The 26,880-nt window shown below is 43.8% G+C and overlaps 1 protein-coding gene across 1 annotated transcript in view; it reads left to right on the top strand.

Annotated features, from left to right (window-relative positions):
• frzb (frizzled related protein) overlaps positions 1-26,880 on the top strand; it is a 97,207-nt gene that overhangs the window by 46,618 nt on the left and 23,709 nt on the right. The window contains exons 3-5 of the mRNA XM_054746550.2: positions 11,530-11,565; positions 13,235-13,288; positions 17,572-17,637. Of these exons, the coding sequence (XP_054602525.1) occupies positions 11,530-11,565; positions 13,235-13,288; positions 17,572-17,637 (156 nt within the window). The remainder of the gene's footprint in view (positions 1-11,529; positions 11,566-13,234; positions 13,289-17,571; positions 17,638-26,880) is intronic.

Below are 26,880 nucleotides of genomic sequence, written 5' to 3'. Positions count from 1 at the left end.
TTTGACACTAATCATCGTCGGGGCTAGCAGCACTTCCCTGTGTTCAGCTCTGGAGACCCTCTTCTTCTGCTTCAGGAGGGCTTTGATGTGTATTTTACCCACGATTCCCTGTTTGGGTAACGCGTGACAGTCTTTGCAGAAGCGTTTAGTGAGCCCATCAGTGATTTCACACTAATTCTGTGATTCATGACCCCGGCTTTCCACAGGAACCGTCAGCAGCACGTTACTGCAGCAGCACGTCATAGCTGCTGATAGGAACCGCTGTGGTCAACAGAACCTTTTCCACTGGAGCCGTCAGCAGCCGTCAGCAGCGCGAGTCGGCCGCATCTCAGGAGCAGCATGTCGCGGCCTTTACGCGCCGGTTCTATTTTCTACGCGCGACGCCTCTGAAACGGGTCAAGTTCGACATTTTTGGGGTAGGAAAGACAGGAAATTGGACGCGGAAATGGAGAGAAGCTCTCGAGATTTTCAGAATAAAGAACGTACTGCCTTCCGGTTGCTTTACTTTTAAAAAAGGTTACTAACTGTGCGGCCCCGTGAGAAGTTATCACCTAGCTAGCGGTCTCCTTTGTTTTTCAGGTCCGTATTGGCGATTATCAAACGGACAGAACATAAAACACAAACCATATTGTAAATTTCTCCTGCTTGTTGTTGTGTTTACTGACGAAGTTACTCGTGTGACTTCGTGCTCTGTCGGTGACAGCTGCTGCCCTGCTGCTTCGCGTCTCGTGGGATGGGCCAAGCAGCAGCTAGACGTGCTGCTGCAGTAACGTGCTGCTGACGGCTCCCGTGGAAACCCGGGGTGACTGATAAATAACAGGGAGCGCCCCCCCCCCAAGCACTTTCCAGACAGTCTGGAAGCCCTGGATGGAAACAGGAACATGACTCAGCAGAGTCTGGGTGAGTGATGGCAGCTCATCTATCTTGTTTAAACCAGTCTCACGTTCCCCATAGTCTCAGATGAGAAACAACCTTTCTTCCATTGCATCTTTTTTCTGTAACCAAACTCTTTTACGTCTCTGCATCCTCTACCTGTTTTGTTTCAGACTGCAGTAGAAGTCAGAGTTGATTTAGTTCATGAGACTGTTGTAAGGCCGTTAGGATTAACCAAACCTGAGGTGTGAACTTTCTCACCACTACATGATAAAATCTCCTCAAACATTTCTGTTTCGGCGGGTTTTATTGTATTTCTGTTATTTTAGCTCTTTACAGTGTCGATGATTCGTAGCCAAACTTTGTACCAAATGACCAAACCTCATACTGTTTCCTATGGGTTGTGGATGCTGATGTTGGACCCAGAGAGACCAGGAGGCAGCCAGGTGAAGAAGTAAATAAAACCTTTAGTGGATGAGCCAGATGAGTAACAAGAGAACATGAGGAGAACAGTATAAACACACACAGCATACACAAGGAACCAACAAGGAATATGACAGAGCTGTGGTTTCAGTCAGACTGAGGAGGTGAGTGGACATGAGGGACGGGTGTGATCGTCTAACAGAGTAGGGAGATGAAACACTTTAACCACCTGGAGGCAGGCGTTGCAGATTAGCACCTACCTACCTGGTTACTTCACATACGTGTTTCATGAGCATTTTTTAACCCAGAAGTACTCCTGAAGGACTTAGTTGTTCGTCCTTTTATCAAAACTTATTTAGAACCTGAGAGAGTTAAAACACCTTCACTTATGTCTCAGTGTGATCAGAATGTAGTTATGTTTTATTCCAAATTAGGTTTCCAATGTCTCCCAAAGTTTTCACGCGTTCTGGCTCACTCAGACTAACCAGCGGGGAATGTGTGCAGCTAATCGGTTTTCTATTGCAGTTTGGATTTTGTTTCATAACTTTCATAAAACGAAATGAAATCAGCATTCTTCACATTCTGCTTCCAGGCATGTTGGCTTTCCTTCCGAATGCTTCCCCTCTTCAGACGGGCAAACTCACGAACATCGTGAAAACCTTTTTCCAGCCTAGCAACTTTGCCTTTCTCTGTATACTGAACTTTGCAGGCTCTATCAGAATGAAAACCTCATGTTGTCTGCTACCTCTCAAACTGATATGGTGAGTCATTTCCCCTCTGATTTCACTCCCACGGACTTTCTCAAAGATCTCCTTGACACAAGCAGTAAGCTCAGTTTACATGCCAGAAAACACTGAGTGTCCTGCTTCTCCGCCCTGGCTCGGCTCTGCGCTGCAGGGCTTTGGGAGTTTCTCTCAGCGTGATTTGTTGGTTTGCTAAGGGTCATTTGGGGTGGACTGGTTAAGGCCTTTTAGTGATTTTCTGCGAGAATCTGTCTTGGAAGTAAATCCAAAGCAGGTGCAGTTTTTCAGAATGTCATTATTCTTGGCAGAGGACCCGATCATCAGCAGAGGAATGTCATATTTACCTTCCTATGAACAGTCTTGTGCTCAAAAGGCCAAACTGTTTATCTCCGCTACAGCTGGGATGAGATTATGGAAAACCAGAATTTATGTGTGGGTTTTGAATTATGTGTTGACCTAAACTCTTATAACCTATGGTGTTTTGTTTAGGGGTGCTCGATATTGGCTTTTTTACTGATATCCAAGATCCGATATTGTCTTAACTCTTAATTCTGATACCGATATATGCAGGGTCCCCCCAATAAAAAAATAAGTAAATAAATCATTTAGGTTGCTAACATTACACGTCTCCTATCATGAATGCTTAAGCTTTAAACTTTAACAGTGCAACATGACGACTACTTCAATTTAAGTTAGCAATATAAAAAAAGTCATGTTTTACTTTGTCTCCGACAGCTACTGAATGACATTCTCCTTCAAATAATCCCGACTAATGCTCTGTCATGCCTTTAGGCTACAGGTAATTGTTGCGTTCTTGCTGGGAACAAGTTAAATGAATAATATAATAAATAGTATATGTGAATTAATGATAAAAAGGTAAAAATGTTTTGGTTTTTGAAAACGGATCAAAGTGCGACCTCACTGTGTGAAACAGAGAGCGCTCTTGACGCAATTTCAGACCTATGACTGACGTAATTCCCGTTTTCCGTCACTGCCGTGTTTACTGTTTACAACTTAAATTGAGGCAGAAACAGAGAATAAACGAATCGTGCACACGCCGATTTTGCTTTACATATTTGCGTCATGGAGAACATTTGTCTTTGTAAACATCAATTTGTTTAGGGACTGTTTGGGCGTGTTTAAAAGTTATGTAGTTAATAAAATGTAAGCAGTGTGAGCATGCATGCTAAGCTAGGCTAATTGCTAAGCGATTTGCTGAGACATATTTTTTCTGTTTCTGTAAATTGTAGTTACGATGATAAAACATTTATAAAGATCTTCATTTAAGAAAAGCAAACCTAGGGTTTAGATTCATGTACTAGTTACTCACAGCTACATGCTGTTAGCGCAGGGTGACCAGATTTAAAAAACAGAAAACTGGGACACTAAAATTTTACTCTACATTAAAAAGACTGACAAATCCTTGCTGGTGACATATAACTGCTTTTTATTGTACAAAGTGCAACAACATTTGAATGTCCTATTAAAAAGAAGGACATTCTTTTTTTAGTGCAACGTTATGTTATTTTCTTTTTCAAAATAATACTGTATTTGTGAAACACATTGGGCAATATTAAATGTAGCCCTTTTGTGAAAAGAAAACAAAGAATGTAACTGAGCTTAATAAGAGCTTTTGATTGTAGAAAGTGCAAGAACAGTAACATTTGATCTATTTTCAAAATAATGACAGTTTTTCTAATATTTTTAGTGCAATCATTTTCCAAAACAATACTGTATTTTTTTAAACAAATTTGTTTGGGCAATATTAAATGTTAACAGAAAAAAAGTATTTCACTGACTTCAATTTGTTTAGAAACAAAAATATTGCCCAAAATGAACATCCCTATTGTTCCCTTTAATGTCACAGTAACTCTTTAAGAGTATTTCATGTTTGAGTGAATCTTTTTAAGCAGACTGTGGTTGTCAACAAGTCTGGCATGAAACTCAGAGCAGCTGTCATCAAAGTTCACCCGAGTAATGAGCAGTGCCTTCAGAGTGTCCAATCTAAATTATTTCTCTCATTGGTCCAAGTGTTGGTCATGAGAGAAAAAATGCGTCCCACAGAGGCGTTTGTGCCAGGTAGGCACATGGCAAACTGGCCGATGACGGCTACGTTTTTAAATGGGACATTCTGATGCTTAAAATGTGTAAACATTTCAGCCCAGCGCTCATCGGCTGGTTTAATGTCTCTGTCCCACAGTCCAATATTGTCAGATGTGTGAGTTTTGAGAGAAGTAACTTCGTCAAAGAGCTCCGTTTCATTGATGTGAATGTTTAGCAGCTTTGAGGAGACATACCTCAGGGAGCTCCCAACCTCATCCAAACCTGGTGGATCTTCAAGCAGGGTCCAAGAGAGGCACTTCATGTCAGTAAATGAGGAGCTCCACTCCTGCAGATATGAGATGCCACCTTCATAGAAGGTGTGGACGCTTTGCTTAAACACCTCCACTTGAGGGCGCTCTTGGGTAGCCAGAATGCTCCACCTGAAAAAACACCAATAATAATTCATGAAGCATTAATATCAGAGCCTTGTTTTTACATGACTTTTAATTTGAATATGTTTAAACTCACCTTTAATCCCATGAAGAGGGCAGCCTTCCCCCTGAGGTTTCTCCTGTAGATTACACAGCTGCCGTGAGCATGGACAGTTGTGCTCTTCTCTTTCTCCATCTTTTTGATAGTGTCATTGAACAGTGACGGTTGTGCATAAACCACAACCAGGCCTCACACACTTGGTTTTCTAGGAACTTGATGATTGAATTTGGTGCTTTTTCCTGAGACCTGAAGTAGGACTGAAGTGCCGGATGGAGCTTCAGAACCCTCTCAACTGCAGGTCCCAGTGAGAGCCAATGGGTTCTGCTGGTCCCAAGCCGAGTTGCATGTTCACCATCAACAAATGAACAGAAGTCTTTCAGCTCCTCAGCTCGGACAGTGTAGATGTAAAAATATCCAAAAACCTTGACAACAAAATTCTCTATGTCACAGGGGAGTGTCTGCTGCAGACTGAACTGCATTGTGCAATGTGTGCTGCACATCCTACACCAACCACACTGTTGGGGGTGGCCTGATCAAGTTAATGAAAAACATTGTTTTGTCCTCGTCTTGTTTTTCCTCCAATATTTGTATTGTGTTCTGCACAAAAGCCGACCACTTTATCCACCAAGCCGAATGCAGATAGGCACCTGTAAACCTCATCACACAGAAGGGTTGAGGTCTCACCTGGTAGTGATGCAAAGTCGAGTATCTTAACTCTGACCCCCTTGGTTATTTTGAAGTAGTGCACAACAACAGGAACAAGCTTCACTGGTTTGATGTATCAACTGCAACAGAGACCAGAGTAGTATACGTAGTGTCTTCTTTTAACAAATCCATAGCACGCGGGGCAATTATTCTTGCCACCACTGCCTCAGCTTTGGTCCGAGCACACATAAAATGCTGGTCATAACATTTTCGAAGCAGTCCAGCAGTACAGTCCATTGAATGAAAGCTGTGATTGTGCTTAACAAGGTGGTAGGCACATGCTGCTTCCTGAGCAGCGCGTTTAAGGTCTTTGTCACCAGCAGCAGCTTCACTAAGAAACATGCTAACCGAAATTCCCGCCTGTTGTTTGCTAGTTTTAACCATGGTTCTGCATGTCCACGTTTCCAGCATGAGCAATGGAGAATTCACACTTACATAAGACACAAAACGCAGCATATTCATTTCCTGGCACTTCCTGAGAAAGCTGTGTCGTTCCAGTAGCTCTTTTAGTCTTGACCGCCTTTTAGGCATGCTGAACAACGAGTGACTTGGTGAATCGTCTTTACGCAGGACTCTAGAGCCGTCTCACGCCAACGGCGATGGCACCAACAAATGAGTATTAGGTTACAGAGACGTGACATAAAGTAGAGCTTTTTCATTGGTTTATTAATGTCAATATGACAACTTTTTGATTGATGTACAAACAACCCAATGAATATTAGTTCTGTGACCTATGAGCAATTGGTTCAAAATTGGGACACTTAGGACCAAGGCTGGGTGATATCGGGACAACATAATTGGTTTGTAAAAATCCTTGGGGACACAGGACAAATGGCTCAAAATCGGGACTGTCCCGGGTAAACTGGTACGCCTGGTCACCCCATGTTAGCAACTGCTCTGCACAGGGCAAATTCCTTATTAACAAGTTGTGCCAAATAAAACTAAAATATCTCAGAAACTAAACCTCAAATATGTGATGTTTTGGCATTTTGAGAGAGAGGAGATGAAGCCAAAGATTTAGATGGGTGATGTGTGTATGATATGTAAAAGTTGGGTCACTGAGGAGTAAAAACCAATACCGATATATTCCGTTATTACATTTTAAGGCCAATAATATCGGTAGACCAATAATATCGGACATCCCTGGTTTTGCTATGAACCTGATGAGACAAAGAAAATCTGGAGCAGAAGACCTGTGGCCTCATTTTCAACATTTTGTGTAGAATCCTTACTAAAACTCAACTTGAGCTCAGCCACAAAAAAAAAAAAAACCAACCCCACAAAAACGTACACAACGTAATTATCAGACCTGTCCATGTTATTCTTATGGCCCATTATGCTTTGCGTCTGTTAACATTTGGACGATATGATGTATTCGCACAACTCCTCATTTTTTGGGCTTTTAGAAACGGAAAATGCGTAAACACCAGCTGTAGCTCAAACGGAACACCATTGCACTCCTTCTGCCTACTGCACCAGAAGGGGTGAGGAGGTGGTCTTAAAATCTAACCACCGCTAACATACAGTAGCAGTTTAGCTACGTAGCTACGACGAGGCAAAAAACAATTTTATAGTTTTGAGGCTCATAGATACCAACATGCTGACAAAGTTGGTTGTGTTTTGTTGAAAAAGATGGGATTCAGTTTTATTTAATTAAAAGCAGATGTAGAGCTGAGTCAGAGTGTTAAATCCCTCTAGCCTGGGTTTTAGTTTTAGTTTCCCCATCAAACTGCAGGTTGGAACTTTTAGGTTAACAACGGCAGTCTAAACGTATGTTACATTCTAACTATTCAGAAATTTATACATACGAAATCATTCCTGTTGTTCTTGTGAGACGGTTGTCAAATCGTCAAACTACCCACGCTTCTCTTCTTTGGGGGTTTGTCCCCGTAATTTGTCATTTTATTTTCTCCCGTTGTTTGTACAACCACAAACAGTGAATCCCCTTCTCGAGCAACGCAAGTAAATTTGTTGGGGGTAAATACTTAAAGCCCCTTCAAATGTTCAACTGAACAGCTACTAGCAAATAAACCTCACCATGTAAACCAATGGATATGTGCTAGTTCTATTTCGTCTAGTCTTAGCCCTTAAGCTAGCTGCTATTGGAAGGATGATCTCAGCATCAGCCAATCATGAAGAGCTTAAATGTACGCCCACCAATGGTGGGCACCCCTGTGGGTATATAAGTGGAGCGACTCCACTGTTCGCCTCCGTTATCTCTTCAAGCCAAGCTCAAGAGATTCCTTTAAAGACCAATTATCCAAGAAGCATTCTACTCACCTACCATGTCCAGCGACGCCAGGACCTGCCCGGCCTGCCAGAATGGTTTTATCTCCAGCGGGGACCTGCACGCCAAGTGTGAGGTCTGTCTCGGGGCTCATCACGCTGGCCTGGCCTTGACCCCCAGGCCTCGTGCCCGTTTTGTGCCGCTCTGCCCGTGGTTGAAAAGATCCGCCGGGTCAAGTACTTCACCCCCGCCGAGGAATTTCCAGTGGCTGACACGTACTCGCTGGACAAGGCCTTACAGTTCTTCAATGTCGGCCAGGAGCCGGCTAGCTCCAACCAACTGGACGATGTCATGGACAGTGAGGAGTATGACGAGGCTGGCTGCCATAGCCTTTCTTCCCTCCTGGACAACACGGAGGTCAACGAGCCTCCCTCTGTGGGTCCTTCCGCTCCAGTGACTTCTCGCTCCTCCCTGCCAGCAATTAGAGCACTGCTCCAGGAGCTACCTGCCTTCATCTCCGCAGCTGCGGACCGCAAGGGGCTAGCCGTGCCAGAACCGGCTCCGCCTGAAGCAGATGATTTGGCGGGAATTTTCGGGGCAACACAAACGCACTGTCCAGACCCCATCTGGCCGCACTTCCCTGCTGCCATGAGCTGCTGGTCCGCCGCCTTCTCCGAACCTGCTAAGCTCAAGGCGCCAATTTCCACATATGCGCCCATTACCAAAGTCGAGGGCTTCTCCGACCAAGGCTGGACATCCGTTCCTCCACTGGAGCCGGACTTGGCCTCGCTGTTTGGCGCAAACCTTTCCCGGCAACGAAATCATGTGGCCGTATGTCTGCGCAGCACACTTCCACACAGTTCTCAATAGTTTTTTTTATTTAATGTGTGCAGGGAAAAGTGGTTTATCCTTGAAAAGCAGCTTACTTTGACCGGGGAGAACAGAGCAGGTGTGCCGCCTCAACCCAGAGGTGCCGGATTTGTGTCCATTGTAGATTAGTATTTTTGCACATTTGTCACAACTGACAAAGTTCAGTTCATTTCCAGCTTTGTCACAAACAATCGAGAAACTCCTCCAAATGTCTGACTTGCCTTGCTTGGTTTTTGTGTCATAAGGACCTTGTTTCAGCTTCTTTTCAACAACAGTTGCCAACTCCATCATGCTCATCCCAATCCCACATTGTTTCTTTTAGCCTACCGTTCCCACCCGCAGCAAAATTCACACCACCCGCTTCCGCAAGATTTGTTTTGGGTCTTGCAGGACCCAATCCCAATGCAGCCCTCTACTGTGGACCATCACCTACTGCTCGATAGGCTGAGAGACTGGGTAGACCTATCAGGAACTGCTCTGGAGTGGTTCTCCTTTTATCTTTATGAGCGCTCCTTCTCTGTGGCCATCTCCAAGTTTAGGTCCTCCACCATCTCCCTTACCCATGGTGTCCCACAAGGTTCTGTGCTGGGGCCTCTGCTCCTCCTCCTCTATCTTCTTCCTCTTCAGCAGATCCTGAGCTCCTTCAAAGGAATCTCTTACCAGATGACATCCAACTGTACATCTCCTTTAAGCCCCATGAGATGTCTAAGCTGCAGCTGTTACACACCTGCTTAGACTCTATCAAAACCTGGATGGCTGGGAGCTTTCTTCAGCTGAAAGAAGATAAGACTGAGATCCTCATCTGTGCCCCAGACAAGCTGGTTCCCAAAGTCAGAGACTGTCTTGGTCAGCTTGCTTCCCACACCAAACCTTCCGTCAGGAATCTTGGCATGACCTTTGACCCAGCTCTCACCCTGGATTCTCATGTCAGTTCTCTTGTTCGTTCTTCCTTCTTCCATCTCAGGAACATTGCTAAGCTGAGTCCCATTCTGTCCCACTCTGAACTTGAGACAGTTCTCCACACCTTCATCTCCTCACGCTTAGACTACTGTAACTCTCTTTTCACGTGTCTGAGCAGAACCTCCCTGAACCGTCTACAGGTGGTTCAGAATGCCTGTGCTCGGCTTCTGACCAAGTCCTCCAAACACACCCACATCACCGCGCTTCTCCTCCAGCTTCACTGGCTGCCAGTCAACTTCAGGGTTCATTTCAAGATCCTGGTTCTGGTCTATAGGGCCTTACATGGTCAAACACCATCATACATTGGTGATCTTCTCAGTCCCTACACCCCCAGCAGGTCGCTGAGGTCCAGTGATCAAAGCCTACTGGTTGTGCAGCACCAGGCTAAAGGTCAAAGGTGACAGATCATCTGCTGCTGTGGCCCCCAGACTCTGGACCTCTCTCCCCCGATCCTGAGGGGGTTTCAAGGTTCATTTTGACAGAGGAGGAATCCCAAATGTCATCTTGCTTGGGGCCCCCAAATGCCTTGAGCAAAGCTCATGCCCCCTTTGCAAGTAGGGTGGAATGTATTAAGCTCTGTTTTGCTCTCATTAGCATGAAGGTAGTTAGCTGCAAGGCAGAAATAAACCTTCTCCACACAAGTCAGGAGCTTGGAAATGGAACATCCTGCCTCCCGGACACAGGGGAAAATAAATCTGGCAGTCATCTGCATACAGATTAAATTTAACACCATGCTTTCATAGCATCATTCCCAATGGGAGTAAATAAAGAGCAAAAAGAAGTGGGCCAAGGACTGAACTCTGTGGTACCCCCCACCCCTCACTGCAGGCATTCCCAAGAGGACACAGCGTTGTCTACAATAACACAAAACCTCCTTCCCTGGAGGTATGACGGCTGGATTCAAGAGCCAACCCCGAAATCCCCACTGATCGTTCCTGGCGATCCAACAGAATGTCGTGGTCAACCGTTTCAAAAGCTGCTTTTAAGTCCAATAACAGCAGTATCACAGCTGCACCCTGATCCATAGCTACAAAAATCTAATTCATCACCATCAACAGTGCAGACTCAGTGCTATGTCCAGCCCTATATCCAGACTGAAACGTCTCAAACATTTCAGAATCATCTAAAAACGAGAGTACATGCTGATAAACAACCTTTTCCAATAATTTAGAAGGAGCAAGACATCAAAAGAACCAGCTGGACTTTCCAGGGAGACCAACCTACCCAACTCAACCAAAGAGATCGGGTTAACAGCGTTCAGTGAAGTGGAAGGCATGGCCAGTAACACAGATTCCGGAAAAGAGCCTAACATTGACAATCTAATGGTTGATATTTTATCGATAAAAAAACTAAGCCAGGCTCTTGAAATTCCTACAAAGAATTTAGAGTACAGAAGATAAATTTTAGATTGTGTAGGTTTGTTGAAATATTGTCACAAAATATGCTACCCTAGCCTTCTGGTATGCAGCCAAAGATTTTCTGGAAAGGATGCGGGAAACCTGCAGACAATCCTCCTTCCACTGTCTTTCAGTAGATCTACATTCCTGCATGCATACCAGAGTGGTATTAGAGAGCTAAGGTTCCCTTCCTAGCATGGGTTTCCTGACCTTATGGCGGCAACCATATCCCAAATGTTCCTGCAGATGAAGTCAAAGTGACAAGAGAACTCCTCAGTGTTGAGAGACACTGATTTAAGCCTCTCCACTTCTAAAGTTAAAAGCTTAACAAACTCAATAACCTCTTTTGTGTATTCATTCTGTATGTTTCTTCTGATTGCATCATTTGGTTCTTTTTTTAACACAGGAAAGGGTTGTTTTACCTTTTTTGCTGACAGTTTCGACCACTCCTGCCGTCTTCTTCAGAGCTAGCTGCTAACAGCGGCATCACCTCCTTCCTTTATTTTATTTGCTCTGTGTAAAGCACTTTAGTCCTGCTGTTGTTTTAAGTGCTATACAAATAAAGAGATTGGTGTGGTATGTTATGGCAGAGGGAAAGTAGTGGGAAAAAACCCAACCATGCAGGAGGAAAAGGCAGCCAAGTCACACTAAGTAGTGCTATTGTAAAAGGCCTGTAAGTGAGGCCTCCAGTCTTGTGAGTGATGATTAATCTGCCCATCAGTGCTGTCTTAAGTCTGAGTAGGTTTATGAATAAAAGGTTTGTTTCCATTAGTAATGACTGTCTCTGTCTCTACAGACTCTTACAACCAGGACCCTTCCAGATGTAATCCAGGTGAGACTTTATTAAGCACATAAGATCAAATAGAACCGTTCCTGCTAGATTACCCACAGAAATTAAAGACAATGAAAAGACTTCTTATACATTTTTTAAAACTGAAAATCAAAAAAGGAAAATTAGAAGTTGATTTAGAATTTTGGTGCCAAGGAATAGTTATTAAAAATTATGTAAAAGTTAAAGTCCAGACCAGTTGACTCATTTCCTACAAAACAGAGGTGAACAGCAATGGTTCAGCATAAGTCTCTGGTGCACTAAATAGTTCTTTCATAGAAGACAAACTTCCAATATAATAACCAGGGGCGGAAATCCTGTTTCCTTTGTCTTTGTGTGTGTGTGTGTTTGTGTGTTTGTGTGTGTGTGGGTGGGTGGGTGGGGGGGGGGGGGGACTGTAATGTTTCAGAGAGTAATGATTTTGGGGGGCATGAAAAAAACATTTCAGGTTCTTTTATAAGAGAAACTGAAAAACATCAAAAGTGACCTTGGAATAAATATTCTTGCATTCATCATACTGTTAGACTGACGTTTTAACTGTTGGCTCTAATGGGGTTATCGTAACACTTCTCTCATCATCTGATTAAATGTGTATCATTTAATCAAATTTGACTTCAAATCTGATAATGATTTAGAGCTATTTTTCACATGTTTTCATTATTCTTGAAGAGAAACAGACCTGCTGCACACAGCTGGGCAAAATAGTGCAGTTTTGTTATATTTCATACCCAGGTAAGGCACACATCTTTAACCTTTATACTCGGCTTTAATAGGATAACCTCAATGCTTGAGGGCCAACAGATATAAAGTAAGTCCAACAGTGTGATAACTGCAACAAGATGTATTCTAAGTTCACATTTTATGTTTTTTTAATTAAAGAAAAATAAGAAACCGTTTTGCAAAACAGGACAGAATTGTTATAATAGCACTAAGTTCACAATTCCTTTGCAAAACTCCCCAAAACAGCTTTCTGCTGGTGCCAGGACGAGAGTCGGCACTTGGCAGGGATAACGAAATGGCCAATAGTAGTAGAGCCCTTCTAGCGAATAGGAAGTGAGAAAGGAGGTATCTTCGTTGGACATCCTACAATACGCCTCCAAGAGCAATAATGGCGGCAACCCCGCCCGATTGAAACAGCTTGTGGACCGTACCAATTTGAGAAATAGTGGAGGGGGGTCATGATCTTTGAATGATTAAAAACACATTGTCTTTATCGGTTGTGCTAAGCTTTTGTTGGACAATACTATATAACTGTTATATATGTTCATATGCCCAACATTTTGGGGGGGGGGGGGGGGGGCAACTTTATGCAAGGGGGGACATGCCCCCCCTGAGATTTCCACCTATGATAATAAGAACAGTCTTCATGGTTTGGGCCTATCAAAATTGCAAAGCAGAAGATAGTGAAATGAATCAGCTGGTCAGTTAAATGTCACACCGTTTTATTGATTGAGAGGAAGACATTCTGGAAAAAGCATGACTATGAAAATAAAAGAACATCAAGCAGGGAAACGTTGTTTAACAGATTTTTATTAGGTAAAATAACACAAATGATATAAGTTGATGAAAAACTGCTAATATTAAATAATGAAAGGTTTATTGCTGAACAAAGGTGCATACACAACAACTGATAAACCTGTTGTTTGGTTCTCTGGATTTTATTCCATTGCAGAATCCAGTCCAGACTTTCCAATGGACTCCAACAACTTCCACTGCAGGGGACCAGGTGAGATGTCTATTTTTACCACTTTGATGATCCAGTTCAGGCTTCTCCACCAGGAAAGGTCGTGGCATTAGAGGAACAGATGAATATCCCCCTGAACCCTTTCAGAACCAGATCAGAGGCAGTTCATGGCTGTTTTTGTTAAACACTCTTAAAGGGACTTTACAGAGTTTTGAATTTTTATGCTCGCGATTGCCCCTCAGGCCAAAAGCGTAACGGCAGCTTCAATAGTAGGCTCGTGCATGAGGCGCGCATGCTGTATGTGCACACTCCTTAACAAAAATAACAGCTGAGACAGTCCAGTGTGTGTGTGTGTGTGTGTGTGTGTGTGTGTGTGTGTGTGTGTGTGTGTGTGTGTGTGTGTGTGTGTGCGGCCCGGAGGACAGAGGACAGGAGAACACGCAGATAATTAATTAAATAATTAGGTTCTGTACCTTTCTCTTCAGCACAGCCGACAAAGGTTTATGATGGGTCAGTCCTCCTGCATGCTCAGATCATTCCCTTCCCTTGCTTGAAAAATTGTTCCAAAACGAAAGTTGAAGCCACATCTTTTTTATCTGTGAATTGAATGCCGTTCGGCAAGTCTCAAATAAAAATTTGGGCATCTTACTGTAAAAAAAATATACCATTAATGTAAAAAAGAAACTCTAAATCAACTATATTCACATCTAGAATCAAACCCAGGTCTTCTGCATGGCAGTCCGATGTCTTACAAGGTGAACTAAAGCACCAGTGATGTCCTTTGTATCTGTAACATTTATATCCTTGATGACAGCTGAAACAACGTTCAAACATAGGCGTCATTTTAACCGGGGACGCCGGGGACATGTCCCCGGCAAAATTTGTGATTGGCAGCTGTGTCCCCCCCACTTTCAAAAACGCCTGCTGATGAGGATTTTTGTTTTACCAGCTCAGATCTTATACCAGGGGTGGGCAACCTATTCCCATCAAAGAGCCATTATTACCCGTTTCCCACAGTAATTTTGGACGGACCTTAATAAGCAGTGACTTAAGTGAAGCAGGCAGGTCGCGCTAGAAAATTTCGTTTAAAAAGACGTCATAAATGTTTTCCCCCGTCCTTTTTATTTATAAAATATGAAGTAAAAACTCACAATTTAATTTACATTCATTTGTCATTAATATTTAGTCTACACCCGTGCGTTAAGTGGACCATCTTCCAGTAAACGCAAAGCATCCAGCCCACCTCTCCAAATGCGTAAAATGTGCATCAGCCGCTAGTTAGGCGCGTCGCGCGCACCATCAGCTGATCGGCCCAGACAAGAGCAGAGCAAATAGAGAAAGAATAGAGGATAATTGTGTCTGGATGTGGATGGAGATTACATTTTACAGCAGCCTGATCATCATTTAAATACGTAACCCATCACCTGTCTTCTAGTCCATGCTATCAGCATATATTTTAATTGGTGTGTGTGTGTGTGTGTGTGTGTGTGTGTGTGTGTGTGTGTGTGTGTGTGTGTGTTTTCCACTTCAAACACTGGTCTAACCAACCAGACCAGCGTGTCCAGTAACACATTAATGTTACAATTAAACAGTTCCACTTCATGTAGGCTAGAAACCTTTCACCTGCCGTGGCCCGACCGCTTCTGCTCCACATGAACTTTGTGCGTGATCAAATGTCTCTACGCATCATGCGTCTCCATATTAGAGACGGGAACAAGCGCTGTTCAGCCAAAGTTTCATAATTTCATAAAAAGAACATGTTTCCAAGTGACACATACCTCAGAGAGACCGGGTTTCCAGACCGCTTCAGTGGGAGGAAATCTTATCGCATCCGCCGTTCTGCACTGCGCTGCGAACCCCAGATCTTCAGCTCACTGTCCACCGTGGGCGCTCCGAGCCGCGCTGAACACAGTGTCCAGTATAAAGCTCTGATGTTCTGATGGGAATATTTTACCTCCGCGATGTGCATTAATGATTAAAATGTCAGCTCATCCATGTGCATCAGTGTGCGTCGGGGTAATTCTTTCAAACCAAGCAACATCCTTGAGTTCATCTGTCAAAATAAACAGTCAAATGGAAATATCTGTAACCTGCCGTTTAACTGTTTTGCCTTCCTGTGAAGATTGTTGCAAAGAGAAACAATTAAACTTGATTAACCCCAGAGAACCAGAGCGCATGTGGAAGGTTCCTCCCACTGAAGCGAGTGTTTTCCAAACCCTGTCTCTCAGAGATACTTGTCACTTAGAAAATGTTCCCTGATTATGAAACTTTGGCTGAATAGTGCTTGTTCCTGTCTCCAATGTGGCGACACATCCAGGAGCCGTCTGAGGAGAATCCCAGAATCTCACATCGTCTTCAGCTAATAAAGCGCATATGATTACGCACAAGCGTGACGCGCCAACCCGGTCTCACAGTAAGACCGGGTTGGACCTGTTCAGGTTTACGCAGACAATCTTTACATTTAGAATTGGCATACAGATGTAAAATTAATGCAGTAAAATATAAAGCATTTTATTTAAATATCCATTCATTATTTTACAAGCAGAGAGCCGCATCAGATGGATGGAAGAGCCGCATGCAGCTCCAGAGCCGCGGGGTGCCGACCCCTGTGCTAGCCTACTTTATTGTCCCCAGCAAATTTTAAACCCCACTCAAGTGTATGGTTATTGTCCCCAGCAATTCTGAAAACAAACTGACGCCCTTGCGTTCAAAGAACGTTCTGGAGTGAAAATGGCAATTTTGTTGCTAATTTGCAGGAAATATCTAGAAGAAAGTTCTACAGAAAGTAGCTAAGGGTCCTCAGAAATGTAGCTAGTGTTGTCACTAGGCGTTAGGAACAGCGACAAAGTGCCACTACCTCTCTCTCTCTGCTGCTAAAGCTACGGATAGCAAATGTTACGGGCTATGCCTGAGCGTGAACGCGCATGAAGCAGCCTGCTCGACCCGAGCATATCTCTGTTTCCGTGATTTTACAGAAAAACAGGCAATCACAGTAAAAATGCCAGGGCTCTTTCTACAGGACCAGGGCATTGCAGGAGAATGTATGAAGAAGAAATTTATTATTTCTATATATGTTTTGGCTGTCAAACTTCCATAATGCCCCTTTAAAGCTGTTCTGGCGAATCTACAAAACAAGCTAGTTTCATAGAACGCTCACCTCGCTCCTCGGGTATTTTTCCTGAGATGCTTCATGCCGGTCGCCTGGCCCGCCAGACTCATCCTCTGTCTAATTTTGCACAGAGAAGAGTCTGGTAACTCACAGGCAGAGGCATTAAACATTCTTCAGGGTTTGTGTGAAATGCTGATCCATGAGTGCAGCTCGGAGTGAGCGAGAGAGAGAGAGAGAGAGAGAGCTTTCAGACTCGTGTTTTATCACTAAACATGAGAGTCGGCTGAAACAGTTGAGGGAGATTTGTTAAAACTAAATCACAGGAGATGTCCACAAAGTTCGGAAGAATGATTTCATTGTGTGTTAAAACATGAACAACATTTAAGGTCTTTTGCATTAAGGAGCTATTAATGCAGATAGGACTTTGTTACACAGAATGGTTTTCTGCTCAACATCAGACTCAAACCCAGACGAGGTCTGTCTAACCGACATCACCTCGTCTTCTTTACAATCACATCTGCAGCCACCTCTCCAGCTTTAGCTGCTGCTTTCAAAGATGACAGTAACGGTAATCTGAGCTGGGGTAATGACCGCAATTAATCTGCATATTTCCAGTAGTACAGACTTGAACACATTTGCTGAAAGAGTTGTGCAACAATCAGATTTTTATTTTACTGCAACACATTGCTTCTTCAAGATTAGATTTTACAGAAAACAGGACAGCTTGCCATCAAATTTAGAAGCCATACTTTGTTACTTAGGCCATCATTTTTTAAAATTCGGCCGTCTAAATGATGGCGAAACGGCTCGCTGGCTAATATTATGCGTTACACACATCTCCTGTTATGACATGCGGGTGTTGTGAGCGGAGGTGAGGATCCAATTGCAGGGGAAGAAGCAAGCAGGCAGGCAGGCAGGCAGACAGGAACATTTAAAACGAGGATTTAATAAGGAACACGCAGAACAATGAAATAATGAACCGACAAGACACACAGAACTGAGAGGGTTTAAATACGTGAGGAGCTGGGAGCTTGGGTGGTGGGGAAAACAAGAGGCAGGTGGGAGTAATCAGGAGACACAGGATTGAACAGAGTGGGGAGACAGGACAGGTGTGACATCCACCAGGATCCAAAAACACAGAGGTGATAATAAAGGAACTGAACAATGTTTCCTTAGTATTGTTTTTGTAAAGTTCACAATTTTTGTGTTTATGTAGATCCTTGCAGATGTAAGACGGTCAGAATGGGGCAAAAAACCTACCTGAAGAACAACTACAACTACGGTGAGCCATTTTGGGTGTTTATTGAACCATGAGACACTGATGAGAGGATACCAGTAACAGTTGGATGAGATGCTTTTTCAAATAGCAAACACTAACATTAGTGTTTAGTTTCTTTCCCTAAAAAGTTTAGAATGAAGCCAAAATTGTCAAATAAAGCCCCCTGTTTATTTTCTTGTAAAGTTTAGTTGTAGGTAAAGAGCAGAGCAGGTGTTAGTTTATCCACAGGAACTTTATTACAGGTACAGACATCATACACAAAGACACCAGGGGCAGGGGTTAGAGGATAGCTACCTGGGTTCAAGCCCCAGATGTTTTCTGACATGCAGTACCGAAGTCCACCAGAGAGGATGCAGCTGGGTACTGTAGCCTGCATACAGCCTGCTGGAGTCTCCCCAGAATAAGAAGCACCTCCAGCAGTCTGCATCACAGACATCATATATGTAGATGCCCCGTGGACCCCAGTGGCCAGCACCCATCTTTGATGGGTCTCTGTTTGCCCCCAGTGCATTTTTTCTATTGAGAATTTTTTTTACCCAACTTTACAAAAATCACATTTTAATCTGCTTCTTTGCAAAATCAGACATATGTTAGAGCATGATAATTAAACTATAAATATAATTACATATAATTACTCCTACCATCTTTATGCAGATGACATCCAACTGTACATCTCCTTTAAGCCCCATGAGATGTCTAAGCTGCAGCTGTTACACACCTGCTTAGACTCTATTAAAACATGGATGGCTGGGAGCGTTCTACAGCTCAGTGAAGATAAGACTGAGATCCTCATCTGTGCCCCAGACAAGCTGGTTCCCAAAGTCAGAGACTCTCTTGGTCAGCTTGCTTCTCACACCAAACTCTCTGTCAGGAGTCTTGGCATGACCTTTGACCCAGCTCTCACCCTGGATTCTCATGTCAGTTCTCTTGTTCGCTCTTCCTTTTTCCATCTCAGGAACATTGCTAAGCTGAGTCCCATTCTGTCCCACTCTGAACTTCAGACAGTTCTCCACACCTTCATCTCCTCACGCTTAGACTACTGTAACTCTCTTTTCACGTGTCTGAGTACAACCTCCCTGAACCGTCTACAGGTGGTTCAGAATGCCTGTGCTCGGCTTCTGACCAAGTCCTCCAAACAAACCCACATCACCCCGCTTCTCCTCCAGCTTCACTGGCTGCCAGTCAACTTCAGGGTTCATTTCAAGATCCTGGTTCTGGTCTATAGGGCCTTACATGGACAAGCACCATCTTACATTGGTGATCTTCTTAGTCCCTACACCCCCAGCAGGTCCCTTAGGTCCAGTGACCAAAGGCGACTGGTTGTGCAGCATAAGGCAAAAGGTCAAAGGTGACAGATCATTTGCTGCTGTGGCCCCCAGACTCTGGAACTCTCTCCCACAGTCCCATGACAAAACCTCAAAAACTTCGTCAAAATATGTTTGCAAATTTTCTAAAATTTCTCCACTTACCTCCAGGTTGAGTGTGTTATATATACCGGATTAATTAATTAATTTATTTATTTATTTATTTATTTATTTTTCTGTTGTCAGTGAATAAATTAGGCGAAAATGCGTCTTAATTGTTTGTGGAAGTTGGTTAACGAGCTGCCATCTGTTTCAAACACTGCCGTGTGTCCGGTGTTCGGCCGTCAGCGCATGCTCAGGTGTGTCAGTCTTTATGCAGATGATGTTTTACTCTTTCTCCAGAATTCTCAATCCTCTCTCTCCCAAGCAATAGAACTGATGAACTATTTTTCAAGAGTTTCAGATTACTCTATAAACTGGTTAAAATCCACAGTTCTACCAATTAATTTCTCTTTTGTCAATTTGCTTAATACACAATTGGAGACAGGGAATGTCACATACCTGGGAATTAATGTCTCTCCCAAGTTGGCAGATCTAACCAAACTAAACTACATCCCACTTTTAAGGAAAGTGGAAGATGATCTTGCGAGATGGAATTCCTTACTGATATCACTCATGTGGAGGGTTGCTACAATTAAAATGATGGTCTTACCCAGAATAAATTACTTATTTTCAATGATCCCAAACAAACCACCAGCTGACTGGTTTAGATCTCTGGACTCCTCAATCACTAAATTCCTTTGGCAGGATAAACCTCCACGAATTAACTTAAAAACATTTCAGAAGACCAAAGATAGAGGAGAACTGGATCTACCCAACTTTTATTATTATTTCTTAGCCAATAGGCTGCAATATATACCAAGATGGTTGCAAGATAACCCACTAGATGAGTTCTGGTTAGACATAGAACAGACACTTTGCAATATGATAGAGCTTTCAGACTTACCATTTATTAGCTCAAGCATGAGAAAACATGAAGGCTTCAAAAGTATTAGTATCAGCACCTCTGACAGCATGGTGGGAGTATCTAAAAATGACAGTGTCTTCACTAATACCATGCAGACGCACACCTATCCGGAATAATCCTGATATTTTGCTAAATCACAAAACGATGAACCTTCCGGACTGGAAACATAAAGGAATCCTATACCTGGAACACACATATGAAGGACTGGACTTCATCCCATTTAATAGAATAGGCTACCAGTTTGGAATAGATGAGAATAGCTTTTTAGAATGTCACCAAATTAAATCTGTAGTCAAACAAAAATTTAAGCTCAATAAAATAGAATTATAAACACCACCAAGGGTATTAGACTTCTATAATCTCACCCCCCCCCCCCCCCAAAAAAAAAACTACTGTCTAAAGTATATAAGACACTGTCCAAAATAGACGATAGAATAGCAATCCCTATTGAAAAATGGGAGGTGGATCTATCAGTCAGCTATGACCAGATGTTCTTGTCCCAAACTTGTTCATATGCATTTCTAAGAAAACTATCCTGTTGAATTGGAAAAATAGAGATACTCTCTGCATTAACCAGTACAGAAATCTTTTGTTAGATCCAATTGCACTTGATATAGCCTCTGCTTCCACTTCAAATCAATCTCTATGGGCTCCTTTGATCAGTTCCATCACACAGCGATAATGGGGGACCATTAATATTGTCCTGCGGGATGATGTGGGTGAGGGAGTGGAGGGTCTGAGTTTGGAGTATCCGGACGTTCCCTGGAGGTGGGTTCACTGGGGGTGTCTGGGACTGGGGGGCTGTTGCCCCCCTCTGGAGCTGCTTGGGTTGCCTCGGGGGGTGGAATGCTGGCGGTTGTGAGTGGGGTCCCTTGGAGGTCTTGGCGGCGGCCATGGGTCGCTGCCTGGCAGCTGCATTGCCCCTGGGCGGGTCTGGGTCGGGGCCTGGGGCCTTGGGGTGTCGGGGTGGCCGGCCCCGTGTGGGGATCTGGGCGGGGCCTTGGGGGTCGGGTCCAGACATGTATGTTGCTGGGAAGAAGGCAGGAACATGCAGCAGTGCCTGGCCCGAGTTCAGGGGCCTCGGGAAGACCTTGGCTCCTCTGCTGTCCCATCACAGGGGAGGGGGAGGTCCAGGAGGGGTAGGACCCAACCTTACCTGGATGTCCTATGTCTTATATACTCTGGAAGTTGTGCAAATACAGGGATGGGTGTAGATATTCTGCTGGGGTGGGGCTGGTTTGGTGCCCTCGGACTCCGTGAGGCTCTGCAATGCTGCTGCTTTGGGCCATGGCAAGATGGTCTGGGGTCTCCATGCCCTGGGTGGCATTTTGACAACAGAGGTGCCTATTGGGGCCAATGGGGGAGCTGGCTCCCTGGAGGGCCAAGCCCAACCAGCCATTCCTCTCTATCCCCACATATTTTTCTCCTCCTGCTTCCTCACATCATCACACAAACATGCACATGGGACCTTGGGGGGTGAACAAGTCGGGGAATGCGTGTATGGACCCCATTTACGCATTATTTGCACCGTAAACACTTCCACCAACGACATTACACGCAAACACACACTTAGGGCCTTGGGAGTGAGCACATTCAACAGCAATTGGCAGGGGGATTTCTCAGCCTCCTCCCAAGTGCCGGTGCCCACTTCCAATTTTAAACTGCACTTAGACACCGAGGACTGTGGGTGCAAGTGGGGTGGTGTGGTGGCTTTAGCTGGCATAGGCCAGACAATACCCGCACTGCCTGCTCACCGCAGCCATGGAATACACCTCATCAACACACACTAACACTATATTGGAGCAGGCGGAGGGAGACTAGGGGTCTTAGCACACCTCTGTTGTCATTTGGCTTCCTGGGGCTGGAGGCTAGGAGGGAGATCCGGCTGTCCGGTTGGGGTCTGGGGTGTTGGGCTGCTGTGCTTAGCGTTGGGCGGGGGAGCCTGCTCATCAGCACCCCAGCAGAAAGGGGCTAACTCTGGGAACCGGTAATGGTTGTACCCCATGTGCAACATTACCGAGACCAGAGTGAATAGGGTGTGTATGGGGAGCATGAGTGGGTGTCCAGCGTGCATTTTTGTAAGTCTTTGGTTGTATGTGTATGTGTGAGTATGTGTGAGCATGAGGGAGGGAGTGTATGACTGTGTTTGTGTATGACTGTATATGTCAGGTGGGGCCTTTGACTCCTCCCCTTTTCTGGGACTTCTTTTGAAGATATAGATCTTCGTCTCCTCCCCCTGCCACACCTGGTGTGGAGTGCGGTGCCTTGGTTTGTCTGAATGTTCGTGGCTCCCAGGTCAGGGGGTTTAAGATTTTGGTGTCTGCCTGATCAATCCCGGTGGCTGCCTGGTGGGGTCTGGGTCCCTGGGCTCTGCTGGGTCCCCGGCGGGGTGGTGGCCCCTGGGTCCCGGGTCACTGGGTACCCGGCTCGGCCGGCTAGGGGGTGGGAGGCTGCAGGCGGGCCTGTGGGCTTGACGCTGATATCTCCCAGGACTCTGCTGGCTGCTGGTTGTGGCCCCCCGGAGCGATCCTCTGTGCCTCTCGAGGGGGGCAGGGACCTTTCTGGTTGCAGCCTCCTTGGGGTTCCTGTGTTCTGGGGCAGCGCCTGGATCTCTGGGACTTGGAGCTCCCTCCGTCTCCTACACATCTTTGGGGGGAAGATCTGTGGCCCCTCACACTCTCTATTAGACGCTTTCATAGAGAAACCTTACATAAACAAGCGCGTGTACACACACAGGTGCTCTCATGAGGATGGGCTTGGGCACGTTCAACACATGTCTTAAGGCTGTCATTGCCAGTAAATGCACTATGATTTATTATAGTGTGATTGTTCAGTTAAACAATGTTGACTGTATATTTTTTCAAGTTGATGCAATGATAGCTTGCTTTTGTTGTATTGTTGTGTGTCCCATTTTTTAGTGATGCACCGATCAGGTTTTTTGCTGCCGATCACGATACCGATATCAAAGAATGCTGATCACCGATACCGATCACCGATACCTATCACATGGATTGGCCAGAAATTTTCTACAACATTATAATGAGTGCTACAAACTACATAATCTGGGAATAAAGGAAATGTAACCTAATCTAAAATGGTCTGTATTAAGGTTGTCACGGTGTGAAAATTTAACCTCACGGTTATTGTGACCAAAATTACCACGGTTTTCGGTATTATCGCGGTATTTTTTTAAACGTGCTACATTTTCACACAATTAAATAAACCCTGTATGTCAGGAAATATTGTCCTCAGTTTGTGTCTAAATTTTGCCTAAAATGTGTTATTTTGTAATTATGTTGTTTATTTGTTTAGATTTTCCCCCTTTAGTCTTTAAAATACCAATATTTACCCATAACTTCTTATTTTATGTCTGTTTGATGTCATCATTTTAAAAATATTAGATCAGATGATACTCAGTACTCAAATAGCCTTCTAATCAGATACTTTTTTACCCTTACTTGAGTAATAAACCCTATATCAGGAAAATATTGTCCTTGGTTTGTGTCCTTCCAGTGAGCTTTGCAGATGTGGGAAAATGTCTTCAGGCAGTAATCAATGTTAAATTCATTATTCTCGGAGAAAGACCAACTCTTATCTGCCCCTGGGAGCCCCGTAATGCATAGCGTCATTTCAACATGGGATGTCCGCGACACTGTTTATATGCAGGTAGTGGCGCTGCGGCTGCTTTATATAGCGACTCGTTGCATTCTCCCTCAACCCAAATCCTCGGATCACGCATTTTAGCTAAAACGCTAACGCTAACTTGCCTTGCGTTGACTGTAGAGTTGTGGGTGATGGTCACGCAGATGTGTCATGAGATTTGAAGCGTTGCTGCCTTTCACAGACACTTTTTCTGCACGTGCTGCAAACAGGATAGCCGTCTTCTATCAACTGTCCCTCAGCATTCTTCAAATATCTAAAAGATGCGCGTACTTCCGACTTTGTCTTCTTTGAGGGAGAAAAATGTCCTCCTGAGCACTGCCGTCTCCTCCTTTGGCCATTATTTCAGCTTTAGCTTCAAGAAAGTTTTGTTTGTAAACAACAAAGCGCGCATGTGCCGCCGGCAACTTCAGCAGATGATACGGTGGCTGGTAAGGGTCACCGCGCCTACACCGCAGCCACTGTAACCCCACCGAGATAATATAGTTTATTTTTTAAAACAAGACGGTTATTATTAATGTCAACTTTTTTTTACCGGGGTTTACCGCTACCCCCCCCCCCCCCCCCCCCAACCTTTTGTCTCTTCCTTTCTCTTTCACCTCTGACTCCGTGTCTGGTCGGAATTACAAAGCATTCAACAACAATAACAATAAAGTTTTAAAAATCAGGCGTGACATTAAAAGCAGTCACTTTGATGCTCCACCTGAGAGTAAATCTGTAAGGCTTGTTACCAGCATTCAGACATCAATTCTGTTTGCTTCACAGCCAGACAGGACACGGGGAAAACAAATAAGTAAATAAATAAAATTAAAAAAAGAAAAAGTTATTTTTGTTTACAGCAATCAGCTGAGCAAAGTAAGTGGCCCTGGAAGTTTTCACCGTCTCATTCAGAGATGTTATCAGTTCTTTAAAGTGCAGCCTGTGACTTTCTATTCTAGTTGACTTCCAACGTCTCTCGGCTCTGCGGCATGTCCTTCTAGGACTGTAAATGTTTTGATTAATCCAGGGACTTTTCCTCTTGTTAGACAAAACAATCTGCCTAACAGGAGTCACTTTATCTAAGATACTGCAGCATTGTTTATCCAATGACTGAATGAACAAGCTTGGATCGTCACCCTGAACTGAGCTGCTGTCAAACAATCTAGAAAACCCATCCACTGCTGACTGATTAATGATACGTCTCTTTGATTTTAGGTTGTGAGGGACAGATTCAACATTAGATAGGACATAAAAGAAAATGCAGCTGTGGTCACTCACATGAACCCCTTCAACAGGTAAATGATTGATGTTTAGTCCCAAAGAGAAAACAAGATCTAGAGCAGTGGTCTTCAATAGGCGGCCCGCGGGTCCCCTCTTTGTGGCCCCTGAACCCTGCACACCCCTGAACTCTACAGCTGTGCTACAAGTAGGATCATTAAGTTGAAGTCACCAAGAATTAAAACTTTTTCTAGTTTGACCATTGATGACAAAAAAAATCTGCTAATTCAGAGAGAAAAGGGCCAGCTGGAGGTCAGTAGATTAAAATACAGTGAAATACATTTTGTAACCCTGCTTTGTTGACCTGACAATCAAAAGTTGTAAAAGGGCCATTTTTCACCAGATTACAGACATGTTTGTCCACAGCAAGACCACCACGAAAGGTCAGGCGTGGTATGGTAAACAGAGCTATTTGGTGGACATACTTCATTGAAATGTAAAAAATATCCATCTTGCTGCCACGTCTCAGTAAGAAATAGTCCAACTTTTCTCTGGTGAACAGCTCATTTAAAATAAAGGATTTATTTGAAATGGAGTGGGCATTTAACAGGTCACACTGGCATATACACATATACATATGTATATATACACATATATATACATACATACATATATATATATACATACATACATATGTGTGTATATATATATATATATATATATTGTAGCGTTATGGATTTATGCTCTTTTATTGAAGAGAAACCATGCTACGTATTAATTCGGAATATTAATTTTAATAAATCAATAACCAAATGTTATATTGTTCAGAAGACTCAAAGGTTGTTTTCATCCATAAACTGCCGATAATATCTGAGTGTCTGTGTTTCAGTTCAATGAGGAAACCAGTTTGACGTTTAAAAGTTTTAATTCTTCAAATTAAACTAATGATTTTGAAATTGACAAACAGGAAATACAATCAACATTGATAACTTTGTGGGACAATCTTTTTAACAGTTGATATGCTGTTAATGCTCAAATAGACCTTCTGTAGGTGAATGAAGATTGAGAGTGATATGATGTGATTATGGATGCGTGTGGGTGCCAAGTGTAGTGAGAATTGAACATGAGATGAGATGAATGCATGTGTGCATCTGATGTTGCTTCAGGAAGAAACAGGTGTCTGAGTGAAGTGATGGTTTGAATAAACTTAGGTTTAGTGGAAAAGATGCATCAAAACGCTATCTGTCGTGTTTTGCCTCACCGAAAATCGGACCCTCTGTTGGACCCGGGACGTCACCTTAGGATGTTTCATCCAGGTCACCTTGGCTGGCAAAGAAGACAAAGATGCGCTGCGACCCGGTCCAGAGTTGCCCCTCGGTACACGTTGATGGTAAAGCGTTTTGTCGACGCGCTTTCTTAAGTTAATTCACTCAGAAGTCAAAAGACTCGGTAACGAGTCTGCGTTAGAAGTTGCGGTTCAGCTATTCTGCCTGGCGTGGCAGAAACAGCGTGAGAGAAGGGGGGAAGAACGAGCCAACAGGCTCTGCCCCCCCTTTGGTTTTCAGGTCTGTTCTCTCTCGTTGTCCAACACGAACTGAATCATAAGACTGAAAACTTACCAAAAACCTTTCTCTTCTCAAAGCAAACGTGCGTCATCAAATGTGTCTGGAGTTTACTGTGAGCAGGTGTGTGTGGATGTGTGTGAATGTTTGTGCTTGAGTGTGTGTGAAGGTCAGTAACAAACATTCTCAACATTATTTAAGAATGGATTCATTAAACCATTATAATTACCCCAAAGCTAAATAGTCATTCATTTGATTAATCACATTTATAATGAGCAAAATGATAATGGTTACTTTAACATTAAAATCAAGAAAAAGAAGTTTAAACTTTATGTTTTGACTTGGTCTGGGTACAACTCATGTAAACACATCTTCTGGTAGACTGCAGGTGGCAGATGTTATGGTTTCCTCCCAGACTCGCTGGCGTTCAGGTCTTAATCTGTGGTTGAAAGTTCTCAGCGACCCAGCTTTGACACAGCTGAGTCCAACACCCCCA

Source organism: Nothobranchius furzeri, chromosome 14 (genome assembly GCF_043380555.1).
Source record: "Nothobranchius furzeri strain GRZ-AD chromosome 14, NfurGRZ-RIMD1, whole genome shotgun sequence".
Taxonomy (NCBI): domain Eukaryota; kingdom Metazoa; phylum Chordata; class Actinopteri; order Cyprinodontiformes; family Nothobranchiidae; genus Nothobranchius; species Nothobranchius furzeri.
This window is presented reverse-complemented; position numbering and strand designations above follow the sequence as displayed.